Raw genomic sequence first — 12,841 nt, 5'->3', positions numbered from 1 at the left:
AATGTACACATAGTATAATTTTGAGTTTGGCATAAACAGACGGAATGTTGACATCTTACCTTTCAAAATGATCTGGTCGCCGTCACGAATCGTTGGACCCTTGTGTACATTGTGTCACAAATAAAGACGTATATCTTTCAATGGATACAAGAGTTGCATACAATAACTTAAAATAACTTGCCTTTAAAGTCTGGTTAAATTGCTAAATACTCATATGGAAAGATAAAAAATTCAAAGATTTACTGAAACGTTTTAGTTATTATAAAAAATATTCTATCATAGCTAGGACACGTGATTTATTGCCTTCAGTTTTCGTATAATGAATAATATTTAAATAAAATACAGAATGGAAACTCTTAAGATACTTTGAAAATAGTTAACATATAGGATTTGAAAAGAGAATACATGAAACTAAATATATATTATCTAACTGATTGTAAACATGAAAGAAAAAAAAGTGACATTCAGCATGCTTTACTGCATGTTTATTGTCTATCAAGATGAATTCAAACAACAGTAAATTAGTTTATAGCTTTATTTTCTACATTTTGACTTTTAATTGTTTTTTCTGTAAAGTTAATATTTTCATATTTTTCTTTACAATGTTTTTGCTTCCCTAGCCAAATACCCTCTGTTTTAGATCTGTTAAGTTTTAATCCTGAAAGTGATCCCAATTTTTCAATCATGTTAAGAGCTTTTGAAATATCTTGTTTTGATTTGAGAAAAAGAGTGGTGTCATCTGCTAATTGACTTATTTTTAAAGTGTGGGTTTTTCCATCTATCTTGATTTCAAATCCTTTAAGTTTATGGTCTTGTCTAATTTTACAAGCAAGAATCTCAACAGAATCTCAACAGCAATAACAAAAATTATCACACTGCACGGGCATCCACCCATTGTTTAAAACTGAACTTTTTATGTCAGTGTATAAAAGTTTTATCCATCTCATCATAGAATTTTTAAATCCAAATTTTTGTAAAGCAAAGAACATAAAGTCCCATTCTAATGAATCGTGTGCTTTCGAAAAATCTAAAAATAGTAAGGCACCCTCTATATTAATTTTTTCTGCATAATCTATGACATCTTGAATTTGTCTAATATTATATACTATGTATCTGTTTTTAACATACCCATGTTGGTCTCCATGAATAAGCAACTAATTTTTTGTCAACATTCAATAATGTTATTGGTCTATAATTGCTTAATAAACCTTCCATACTATCGCTTTCTTTATCTGTTAGGACATTATCACATTCTGTATTGATAACATAATCTTTAATATAATTTTTATTGGGATTTGAACTTTTATAAATTTCTTCATAAAACTCTTTTTCAATATTAAGTATTTCTGTAGGATGTGTATGTATCACATCCTCTTTGTCTCTGAGCGCTGTAATGGTTTTTCCTTGTTTGCCTAGCTTTTTCTAGTCCCAAGAAGAATTTTGTGTTTTTTTTTTTCACCTTCTTATACCCATGTAATTCTGGATCTTATTTGTGCTCCTTTTGTTTTTGAATCATATAGTTTACCAAGTTTTTCTTCTATGATATTAATTTCTTCTTTAAGAGAGTTAATATCATCCATTTTACATTTTTTGTTTATACCCTCATTTAATTTCTTCAATTTGTTTTCTAAAATATGTATATCTTTTACATTATTTTGTGCTTTTCTTTTACAGAATGCTATGGTATGGTCTCTTACCTCAGTTTTAAAAGATCCCACTTGACACCAATATCATTGGTGAGTAAAATTTTCTTTTCATATTGTTTGATCAGAATTTTAATAAGGTTTTGATATTCTTCATTTTCTAAAATACTGTTATTAATTTTAAAGTATCCTTTATCTTTTTGGTCTGATCGACCTTTTATTTTTTATAGAAATTGCCTGATGGTCTGTATGAGTTAAAATAGCTGACCTAATATCAGTAGATTATATTTTAGTTCTTATTTCAGGACAGGTTAAGAAAAAATCTATTCTAGATGCTTCATTTAAATTATTTTTACGTCGCCAAGTAAATTGTATTTCCTTGCCATTAATCTCTCCCCAAATATCACTTACTTTTTGAGTTTTAATTAAAGATTTAAGGCTAAAAACTGGTTTTGTTTGTTTTAATTTTGGTGTTGACACTTTATTTTTTTTATCTATTTTTGTTAAAGTATCATTCATATCTCCTCCAATTATTACCATTCCTAAACTATTTTTTGTAATTACTTCTTTAACTTTTTTGAAAAAAATATTTCGGTTTTTAGGTATATTTGGTGCATAGACATTTACTAAAGTGTAAATACGGTCTTCAATATCAACATTTATTAAGAGTAGCCTCTTGGTCTTTGAATATATTTATAAATTTGCATTCAAAATCATTACTAATAAAAATTGAAACTCCTCTGGACTGTGAGGTTCCAAAGCTATAATATTGTTGACCTTTGATTTCAGAATTTAAGTCTTTCTCTAAATCTTCAGTGAAATGACTTTCCTGAACAAACAAAATATTACATTTTTGATATTTCATCCACAAATATAATCTATGTTTTTTATCTTTTACTCCGAGACCTTTACAATTTAAAGAACATATGTGAATTGTTTTTATCATAAGTATTTTGTATGAAGAATTTTATTTACCTGAATTTTTATTGAGCCTACCCAATTACATTTCTGCATTCCCATAGTTATTATTTTTTTTTAAATATACGCATATTTCAAAAATATACAATATTCATTTTTCATTAATACACAAGTTAAAAATAATAATACAAGCCAGAGATTTACAAATGAATTTGTTACAGAACATTTTATCAAAATCAAATACACATCATCCGAGAAATATGTGTCTCTAACATTATTAGGTCTATTCAAATTGTATTGTAATTCTGTGCAAAAAATCATGCTGTGACATGTCAATTTCAATATGATAAACAATTAATTTCTTTCATTTTGTAACACTTGTTGTTTTCTATTTTTAGACACCAGATAACGTAGGTGTATGCATGGTTGAAGATACAAGAGTGATTGGATCTTATCGTGTAAATTTTGGAATAGTGATTTCGTAAAACTTAGTGTTCTATTAAAGAAAATTGAGTAGTGCGTATAAGGAATTGAAATGTATTGAACATAAAAACATAGAAGGATGTAATAGCATAGTACTGAACAAAAGGAAAATGGACATTGACAATTGTACGAATAAAACGATGTGAGCTTTTTTGTGTAATAAATTGTTGAGTTCAATAGCTGGGACATAAACAAGATTTTACCTGTTTGAAACAGAATAGGTACTATTAATAGATTTATTTTTTCCAAGATTTCTATTCTCTTTTTCTTGAGAATAATGTTTGTAAAATGTTCAAATATCTGCATTAATATTATATTTTCCTTTCTATTGAAAAAAAAATATTGTACAAACTACAACTGTTTCGTATTTGATTAATACAATTATAACTAAAGTAATTTAAATTGACATACTTTTGTTTTTTATTATACATCATTTTGTTTGTTTCAGATTTGTCTGAATTATTTTCATACACATGTGAATGTATGTAATCCTTAATTACATCACATTCATATTTTTTTTTTTGTTATATAAAAACAGGCTAAATATTACAATCATATACAAATATTTACACTTGGATTTCATTGATTATTTTGTGTTCGGTTTATTGGTTTTGATACATTTCCGTTTACAACTGACCCTAAGTGTTAGTCTTTTGAATAGGGGCAGCTTCTTTGTGTTTATCTTCTGTTGGCGTGCTGGCATTTCTTTTTCCATTTTTTTTTTTTTGCTGCCGGGGTATTGGTATTAACGGTCTGTCCCTTGAAATATTGTTCAATATTACCACCGGGTTCCGTATTTTTTTTTCTTCTTTTTATGCTTTGGCTTTTTTTTCTCATCATTTTCCCCACCGTTCACTATTTCTTGATCACACAGAATTTTATCTTGTAAATGGTTATTTACTGATTAGGCGTTATCGTTGGCATGCATAATACTAAGGACGTCACCCAAGTTGGAAGGTTCAAGTGCGTCATATGCATAAGCAGGCAAGACTTCAGTGTCTTTTGTGTCGGCATCATTAGCATCTGATTCCTCTTCACTAGAGGAGTTGGAAGTGTTTAACTCATCAGGACAGTCGGCTTGCCTGTGGCCAGGTTTTTTGCAGTGTAGGCATATCCAATCATTAGGACATTGCATTACCTTATGTCCTGTCTGTAGACACTTTCTGCATACAATTTTGTGACCTTCTGAAGAGTTCTGATTAGCATGCAAGACAGTAGCAACATATTTGCCTATTAGCATAAATCTTGGCAATGGTTCGCTGACAGGATCATACATAACTATTCTGTCCCCTGTTTGACAATTAGTCAACTCACCATCTACCCGATGGCGTCCACGATAGGATTTGTGCATATTGCATCCATAGTATTCTAATGCACGTTCAATTTGTCCGTCCTCAGCTGAGCAGGGTACATTTTTGACACGTACTTATAGATGATAAGGATTTTCATTTACCATGATTCTTGGGTTGTGTGTGTACACTGGGATTATTTTATCTCTAACCCACATCCCCTTTAAAATCATGAATTTTCTGTCAGTATCATTATCGAATAAATTCTCCAAAGACCTCTAACTCTTTTGAGTGCTTTAAGATGGCTACTTGGACATATATTGGCATCAATCGTTTTATAGAGTTCTAGATGTGTTATGAACTGCTGGTTTTGTTGATCCAAATATATCATTTTCTAATACATGTAATATGAATACAGGTTTGACACTAGAAAACACACTCTTAATAACAAAGTTTTTTTTTACTGCAGATGAGTATGTTTCCCCTTGAGTTTTTCGGTAGGTCATCTTGTCTTCATTATTTAAAACGGATTGTTCTTTTCGGTTTTCAGTCGACATTTGTGATCTCTTTTAGACTCAAAATCATTCATATACAACATACAACCATCAATATTTATATCTTACTAATATCCACTGCCGGATATCATTCGAACTTTGACTATTATCAATCTTTTTGGAAGGGACAAAAAACACCGCCGTAGCAATTGAAGGTCCCTTCTATCCTAATGTTCTGTTTTTGAGAAAAGATGCAATCAATTCCTATTTGAACGTATACAGTTTTACAAAATGTCAAAAGTTTGTATCAAATTTGATTGTAGATTTTGACATCCAGCATTTTTAAAAAGACACTAATTTCACAAAGTAAAATAAGTGATTATAATGTCATATAAAACATTGACTTATGATTGGTGTAATCAATGTGAATAATTATCCACTTACATTTTTCGGTAAATTTATGTCAATACCACGGTCGATTAGCAATGTGACGATTTCAGTTTGCCCGTTCGATACAGCAGGGTGAAGTGCAGTACTACCATTCTGTTCAAAGAAATACAAAGCAGTGTATACATACAATTGAATGCTAACGATTGCAGCTTATATATAAACTAACGCATGACTACATAGTGTCGCATGTATTGTAGCTTGTCGACCCTGTAGCAGATATACTATTCAAATAAAAATAATAATAATTGTTATCAAATTTTCACTTGATGATAATAGTAAGGTGACAATTTGTGATAGATGTTAAAATCTCGTTAATCGATTAAGAAAAATTAAGGCAAGAAACAGAAACAAGAAACAGAGTATCTTAAAAAACCAAAAAGTAAATCAACAATAGAACATAAAGATAGGAAACAAATCATCACCACTTACCAAAAGAAAAAAAGTAAAGGGTACTTTTATACACCAAAATGGCGATAAAAAGGTGAATATTAAATTCCAACTACGGAGATTTATTAAATGAGGAATCAACAGGAGCATATAATCTAGAAATATTAGTAAATATCAGTCAGTCTTGCCAGTACTAAATGTATCTACAATTTTAACAATATCAAACCAGATAAAATGCATAAAAAAAGAATCAATCTAAAAGTAAGAATGTACGCCAAAAAGAGTGATAGCTTATAGAAATCCCTTTCAATTTTATTTAGACACATTCACTGATTCCGCCTTATATTCAACATTGAAATTATTTAAGTCAAAAATCGTAGGAAAAATAACTTATGATCTAATTAAAATTTGGTAAAATAACTTTTATGAGGTATTGAATTCATAGGTAACTAAAAGACCAACATTTGGATATGAGATATTTCATGTCATGATTACTGATAGAATATATACAAAGTATAATTTTGAGGTTTGCATATAAAAACGGAATGTTTAAATATTACCTTCAACAATGTTTTAGGCGCCGTCACGACTTGTTGGACCCTTGTGTGTACATTGTGTCACAAATAACGACGAATACTTTTTTAATTGATACAGGAGTTGCAAACAATAACTTGAAATAACTTGCCTTTTAGTTTCGGTTAAATTGCTAACAACACGAATGCAAAGATACAAAAGTAAATATCAGTCAGTCTTGCCAGTACGAAATGTATATACAATTCTAACAATAACAAACCAAATAAAATACATCAGAAAAGCATTAATTTAAAAGAAACAATGTACACCAAAATGAGTGATAGCTTATGGACATCCTGTTCAAGATATTCATTTGTTTTAGAAGAGACAGTCACTGATTCTACATTATATTCAACATTGGAATTATTTAAATCAAAAATCGTAAGAAAAGGAACCTATGATCTGCTTGAATTTTGGTAAATTTTCTAATATGAGGTATTGAATATTTTACTTTTTTGCTAAGACACATGTCTTTTAAACGTTAAGTTTATTCGACAAATTTCTGCAACAAAACTGTATTTCTTCATTTGAACTGAGAAGTTAAGTATGTTTAATTTTCTTTTCGTGAGAAGAGACGCAGTTTATTTCTATTAGAATGTAGACAGTTTTACAAATTACATAAGTTTGTATTAAATTGTGAATGTCCATTTTGACATCCAGCATTTTTGAAGAGACACTAATTTCACAAATGCATATTAAATGTAGTTAAATAAGTATTATTAATTTCATATAAAACATTGACTTATGATTGGTGTAATCAATGTGACTAATTATCCACTTACCGTGTTCGGTAAATTTATGTCAATACCACGGTCGATTAGCAATCCAACGATTTCAGTTTGCCCGTTCGCTGCAGCAATGTGAAATGCAGTATTACCAACCTGTACAAAACAATACTAAGCAGTGTTTACATAACATTGAATGCTTAGGATTGCAGCTGATATATAAACTAATCATGACTAAATAGTTAAGCCGATATAATAATCAAATAAAAATGATAATAATTGCTATAAAATGTTCACTTGATAATAATAGTAAGGTCACAATTTGTGATGGATGTTAAAATCTCGTTAATCGATTAAGAAAAATGAAGGAAAGAAACAGAAACAAAGTATCTAAATAACAAAAACTAAATCAACAATTTAATATAAAGATAGGAAACAAATCATCACCACTTACCAAAAGAAAAAAGTAAAGGATATTCTTATACACCGAAATGACGATAAAAAAAAATATTAAAATCTCGTTAATCGATTAAGAAAAATTAAGGCAAGAAACAGAAACAGAGTATCTTAATTACAAAAACTAAATCAACAATTTAAAATAAAGATAGGAAACAAATCATCACCACTTACCAAAAGAAAAAAGTAAAGGATATTCTTATAGACAGGCTTTTTCGATTATCCCCCTTAGTTAGAGACGCGACTCCTAGGTGTCGTCGTAAACAGCGCCGCCATTACAACCGTGAAAAAATTGTAAACAAGCCTTTATTGTCAATCGATCTTAACGAAGAAAATCAACATAATGTCAACAGTAGCAAAAGAATGGTAACCTCCGGGTGTTGATAAAGTCAAAACATGGATTGACGACATGCGTGTATGGCCAAATATGATGTACGGAGATATTTACAACTTTCTTGTGGAGTCGAAAGCAGTTGACGGTCACGAATGAAAAACTTTAAAAGCCTTCAAAGCGTTAACTATTTTCAAAGTGGAAACGTTGGTGTTACATTGCATTATATTAACAATAATAAGACAATCATGTTTAAAGGAGAAGTAAGATCGTCTCAAACAGTCTCAAGAACAAATGAGGTATTTGTACTTTGTAATGCAGATGGCTCAATTTTCAGATCTGCAGTGACATCACAACATGTAACTGACCAATCAATGATTAGAATTTGTGTAATATAAACAATGTTGAGAGGTGATGCGAATAAGAGTCCTCTAGACTTTCCATAGACTTCAATGCAAATTAATGTAATTGATATATATTGTTACCAGTTGAATATAGTAATTTTACTCTTTTAATATTGTTAAAGACACTATATAATATCTCCATTTTGATTTTTAACATACTATAACCTCTGGTTAAAAAGTAATTGGCAATATAACTAATCAGTAATCACCTTTCAAATAGATGAAAAATCTAGAGGATTCCTGTTCGCATCACCCCCTGAAAAATGTTAATGCCAGGATGTCCGGATCTGAGAATAGTAAACGGGTGGTGTTCGTGTATGGCTGGTCAAGGCCATACATGTAGTCATGTTGGGGCTTTTTTGTTGAAAATTGAACATGCAGTTCGAAACAATTTGACAGGTGTAGCATGCACGGATGAAAATGCAAAATGGAATCGTGGAACAACAAGAAAGGTGGAACCAAAACCCCTAATGAACATTATTTTTAAAAAATCGAAAGCAGGGGAAGATATAATGGACAGTGACAAAGATAATAACATACCAGGTAGTCGGGATGCACCAATGTATACATTGGATAGAGAGTTTAAGGAAGCAGTTAACAGTTCTAAACTACTTCCTTTATTCAGCATCAAAGGAACGACGGCAAGTAAAAGTTTTACATGTAAGCCTTTCACTAAGGATATAATTCAAGATCATGGCGATCATACAGCCTTAGACTCATGCGGAAAGTGTTCTAATTTCGTAAATACATTTCTCTCACTCCTGCTAAGGTCCAAGAGTTACATATGAACACCAAAGGACAGAGTGGAAGTTTTGTTGTGGAAGGATGCCAGAAAAATACGCCTTACAGCTAGCCGTGCTAGCAAAGTTCTAATAAAGGAAACTACAGATTGCTCTGCATTTATCAGAGAACATTTGTACCCTAAGTTTACAGGGAAAAAGTTTACACGATATGGTAATGAGCAAGAACCTATTGCGAAAAAATATTTACAGTCTGAGGGCCATAACGTTATTGATCATGGGATGTATGTGTCGTTGACAGAAAATTGGCTATCAGCTAGTCCGGATGGCATAATGAATGGGGACACTATACTGGAAGTGAAATGCCCATTTCCTATTGCCAACAAATGGAATTGTTTAGACGAACTAATTGCCAATACAAAATATGATGTAGAAAAAAATAGTGAGGGGATTTATGTATTGAAGAAAAAAGGGAGCAGAGCCTACTTTATGCAAATACAATTAACAATGTTTTGTACCGGGTTACATAAAGCTTAAATTTTTATTTGGAGAAGTCCAGATGATAACATTCTTATAGATATAGCTTTTGAGGAAGATTATATTCAGCAACTAGTTCGTAGATTAAGGACGTTCTATTCTAATAAAAGGCTGAACAGAATAGTCGATGAGATTGACAATGATCGTCTTGTACTAAGTAGAATATTTAGAAATTTTATGAAGTAATTAAATTTAAAAATTGCACAAGCTGATTAAATTATTTCTATTCTTTCGTTTAATTTAACTTAGGTTAAACCTTTCACATGTTCATTTTAAGTAGTGACTTCCTTTTTTAAAATATGGCAAATATAAACATAAAACGGAATAATATTAGATATATTTTGGAGTCAATAAGAACAGATTTATGTATGTACATTTGAATCATTAAACAGTGACAAGCAAATGTAAAGAAGAATGAAATTATGTTTTATTTTTAATTTATTTTTTCCTGTTATCAGTTGTAGTGCATGTATATGTACAGGTGTGATTGCCAATAAGACAGCTTCAATAAGTATCAACAAAAAAAGCAAAACAACAATGTTAACTAATATACATGTACAAATGTATGTCACCAGTCTTCAACAATGAGCCCCCCTTATGTACAGGTGTGGTGTGATTTCCAATAAGACAACTTCAATTATAAGTATCAACAAAAAAAGCAAAACAACAATGTTAACAAATATACATGTACAAATGTATGTAACCTAGATAAACAGTCTTCAACAATGAGCCCCCTTATGTACTGGTGTGGTGTGATTGCCAATAAGACAACTTCAATTATAAGTCTCAACAAAAAAAGCAAAACAACAATTTTAACAAACATACATGTTCAAATGTATGTAACCTAGATAAACAGTCTTCAATAATGAGCCCCCCCCCCCCCCCAGAAAAGCATATTTGAAAATAATTTTACTTAAAGCTACATGTTGTATAAACTGATGAAATGTCCTGCATTATACAACTAACGTAGGTATATTTATTGAAAGAGAAACTCATTCATGCACTATTTAGTTTAGTAAATATTATGCCTACATTTTTATATATAGATGTATACATGTATCCAACTGGTATGACACATAATGATGATTGATTGTTTTTAATGTCCAGTGGCAAACATCAATTGAACTATAAGGTGTTAGGTTAATAACAGAATTGTACACATGAGACCAAGTCAAAATAAACTATCTGAATAAAAAACTTAAATTTCAGCAAATTCATCAGGTTCTCTTATTAAGTCTGATTTTAAGTTCACAAGGGCTGACCATACAAGAAGAATGTCATCAAAGTTTTTCAAGGAGGACACTGGAACAGTACTACTTAGAATTTTGAAAACTTTAAGTTTACGAATCGCACGCTCCACATGAATTCTTACTCTTGCTATACGCCTGGTTGTTGTTAAGTCCTCATTACTAAGTTGTGGTTTACATTTTGTAAAGGCTGGAATATTCAGTTTGACTCTGAGTGGGAAAAGTAAATCATCAATTGTGAAACCCCTATCTGCCTTCACCTCGTCTCCTGTCAAAAGATACTGACAAAAGCCACTTTTTTCTACTATGAATTTATCACTTGCCCTACCTCCAAAAGCCCGAGATATAAACACTATATGTCCATGAGGTGCAATGCCAACAAGATATTTTGCAGTATTATGTGACTTGTAGTTACTATAAGTCTCTGACCTACTCTTAAGATTTGTTGGTCTCTGTATAAATGTCTCAGCACAATCAATTATCACAGTTGTACGAGGATAATTTTACCGAAAAGATTCGGGAATACAAGCTCGAATTGTTTCTCTTGGAAGCCAAACAACCAAGCCTTTAAGTTGTTCAGCAAGAACTGGCATCCAAGAATTAAATAATTTACATGCCAAACTTTTTGAAATACCAAAGCGACGTCCTAAATCATCAAATATCAAATGAAGTTTTAACCTCATCAGTACAAGCAAAAGCTGATCTGCAATATCTAGTTGAAAATTGAATTGATTGTCTGCACGTAGTAATTCCACTAAAGTAAAAAAAACTTCCTTGGTTACACCAGTATATAATAAGGGGTCACTGTCGGTCACAATGTTCGTATTTGCTGACATGGTCCCCCCTTCTATTTTACCCTGAGCACCTTTCTCCTCTGTCAATAAAAGTTTTGTCTGAGTTGATGTTGTCTGCATGTCGGACCATTTTTCAGCATAGGGATGGTCGTCATGAATAAGAAAGTCCGTCTCATCATACTGTACATTAAAACTACATGTAGCCTCGGGATACGTTTCATTGTCATTATTTACAGAAATGTCTAGAGCTTCAAAACCAGTAGAGTCCGACACATTATCGTCATCAGAATCATTCTCATAACTTAATTTTAGCTTTTTCACAGCCGTTTTACGACGTGATAACTTGCGTCTGCCATGTGTAACTTTACTGTCATAACCAAGTTTTAATTTTGGAAACAGATTTCTTTTTGACGGCGCAATATCAAGAAAATGTTCGGAACCTACATAAACATGTTTGGCAAAGTTTTTCTGTTAATTTCTTTTATCCACTCGAGTTTTGTTAATTCGTCAGAAGGCATCAAATGAAATTTTTATGGGATCAAACAATGACAGACATTGTGCAACTCGTTGTGTAATTCACACATTGATTTTTTCCACATCTGGAGTTTTCTACGATTATTTGTACTACTATTAACTGCACAAGAATTGCCTCCACCTTTTTTTATAACTTTCGGCGCTATCCATAGTAAAATAAATTAATAAATGAAAGAAACACAAATGTAAACAGAAAATCGATAATATTTTGATCAATGCAAGTGCTTTATTTTTCACGGTTGTACTGGCTGACCGCTCACGTGAGAGGTTAATGGATGCGCCCATGTTTTCTAGGTCAGTTGTAGATAAACCCGTCTATACACCGAAATGACGATAAAAAAGTTAGTAATAAAGTTTAAATATGGAGAATAATTTAATGAGGAATCAACAGGAGCATATAATCTAGATATATTAGTAAATATTAGTCAGTCTTGCCAGTACGAAATGTATATACAATTTTAACAATATCAAACCTTATAAAATACATCAGAAAAGCATTAATTCAAAAGAAACAATGTACACCAAAAAGAGTGAGAGCTTATGGACATCTTATTCAAGATATTCATTTGTTTTAAAATAGACAGTCACTGATTCTACATTATATTCAACATTGTAATTTTTTAAGTAAAAAATCGTAAGAAATGGAACCTATGATCTGCTTGCATTTTGATAAATTACCTAATATGAGGTATTGAATTTATAGGTAACAAGACAAGTGAGGGATATGGAGCAAACTAGTATACCTTGTGTTGAAGAAAAATATTAAAAAGTAGACTGGACATTTGACAAATATTCCAAAATCTGACATAATTTCATCCTTCTTCATTTTTGATTTC

At 31.1% G+C, this 12,841-nt stretch overlaps 1 protein-coding gene across 1 annotated transcript; it reads right to left on the bottom strand.

Moving 5' to 3' along the window:
* Positions 1–10,628: 10,628 nt before the first annotated feature.
* LOC143059345 (uncharacterized) lies at positions 10,629–11,591 on the bottom strand. Its single transcript, XM_076232825.1, has 2 exons — positions 11,460–11,591; positions 10,629–11,129 (listed from the first exon to the last, which is right to left on the bottom strand). The coding sequence occupies exons 1-2, from the start codon at positions 11,589–11,591 to the stop codon at positions 10,629–10,631; spliced, it is 633 nt and encodes a 210-aa protein (XP_076088940.1).
* Positions 11,592–12,841: the final 1,250 nt, after the last annotated feature.

Source organism: Mytilus galloprovincialis, chromosome 14, assembly GCF_965363235.1.
Source record: "Mytilus galloprovincialis chromosome 14, xbMytGall1.hap1.1, whole genome shotgun sequence".
Lineage (NCBI taxonomy): Eukaryota > Metazoa > Mollusca > Bivalvia > Mytilida > Mytilidae > Mytilus > Mytilus galloprovincialis.
This window is presented reverse-complemented; position numbering and strand designations above follow the sequence as displayed.

Coding starts and splice junctions, on each gene's coding strand:
- LOC143059345 (XM_076232825.1), bottom strand. CDS start 11,591: ATGCAGACAACATCAACTCAGACAAAACTTTTATTGACAGAGGAGAAA. Junction 11,130..11,459: donor ACCCCTTATTATATACTGGT/GTAACCAAGGAA, acceptor ACATTTATACAG/AGACCAACAAATCTTAAGAG.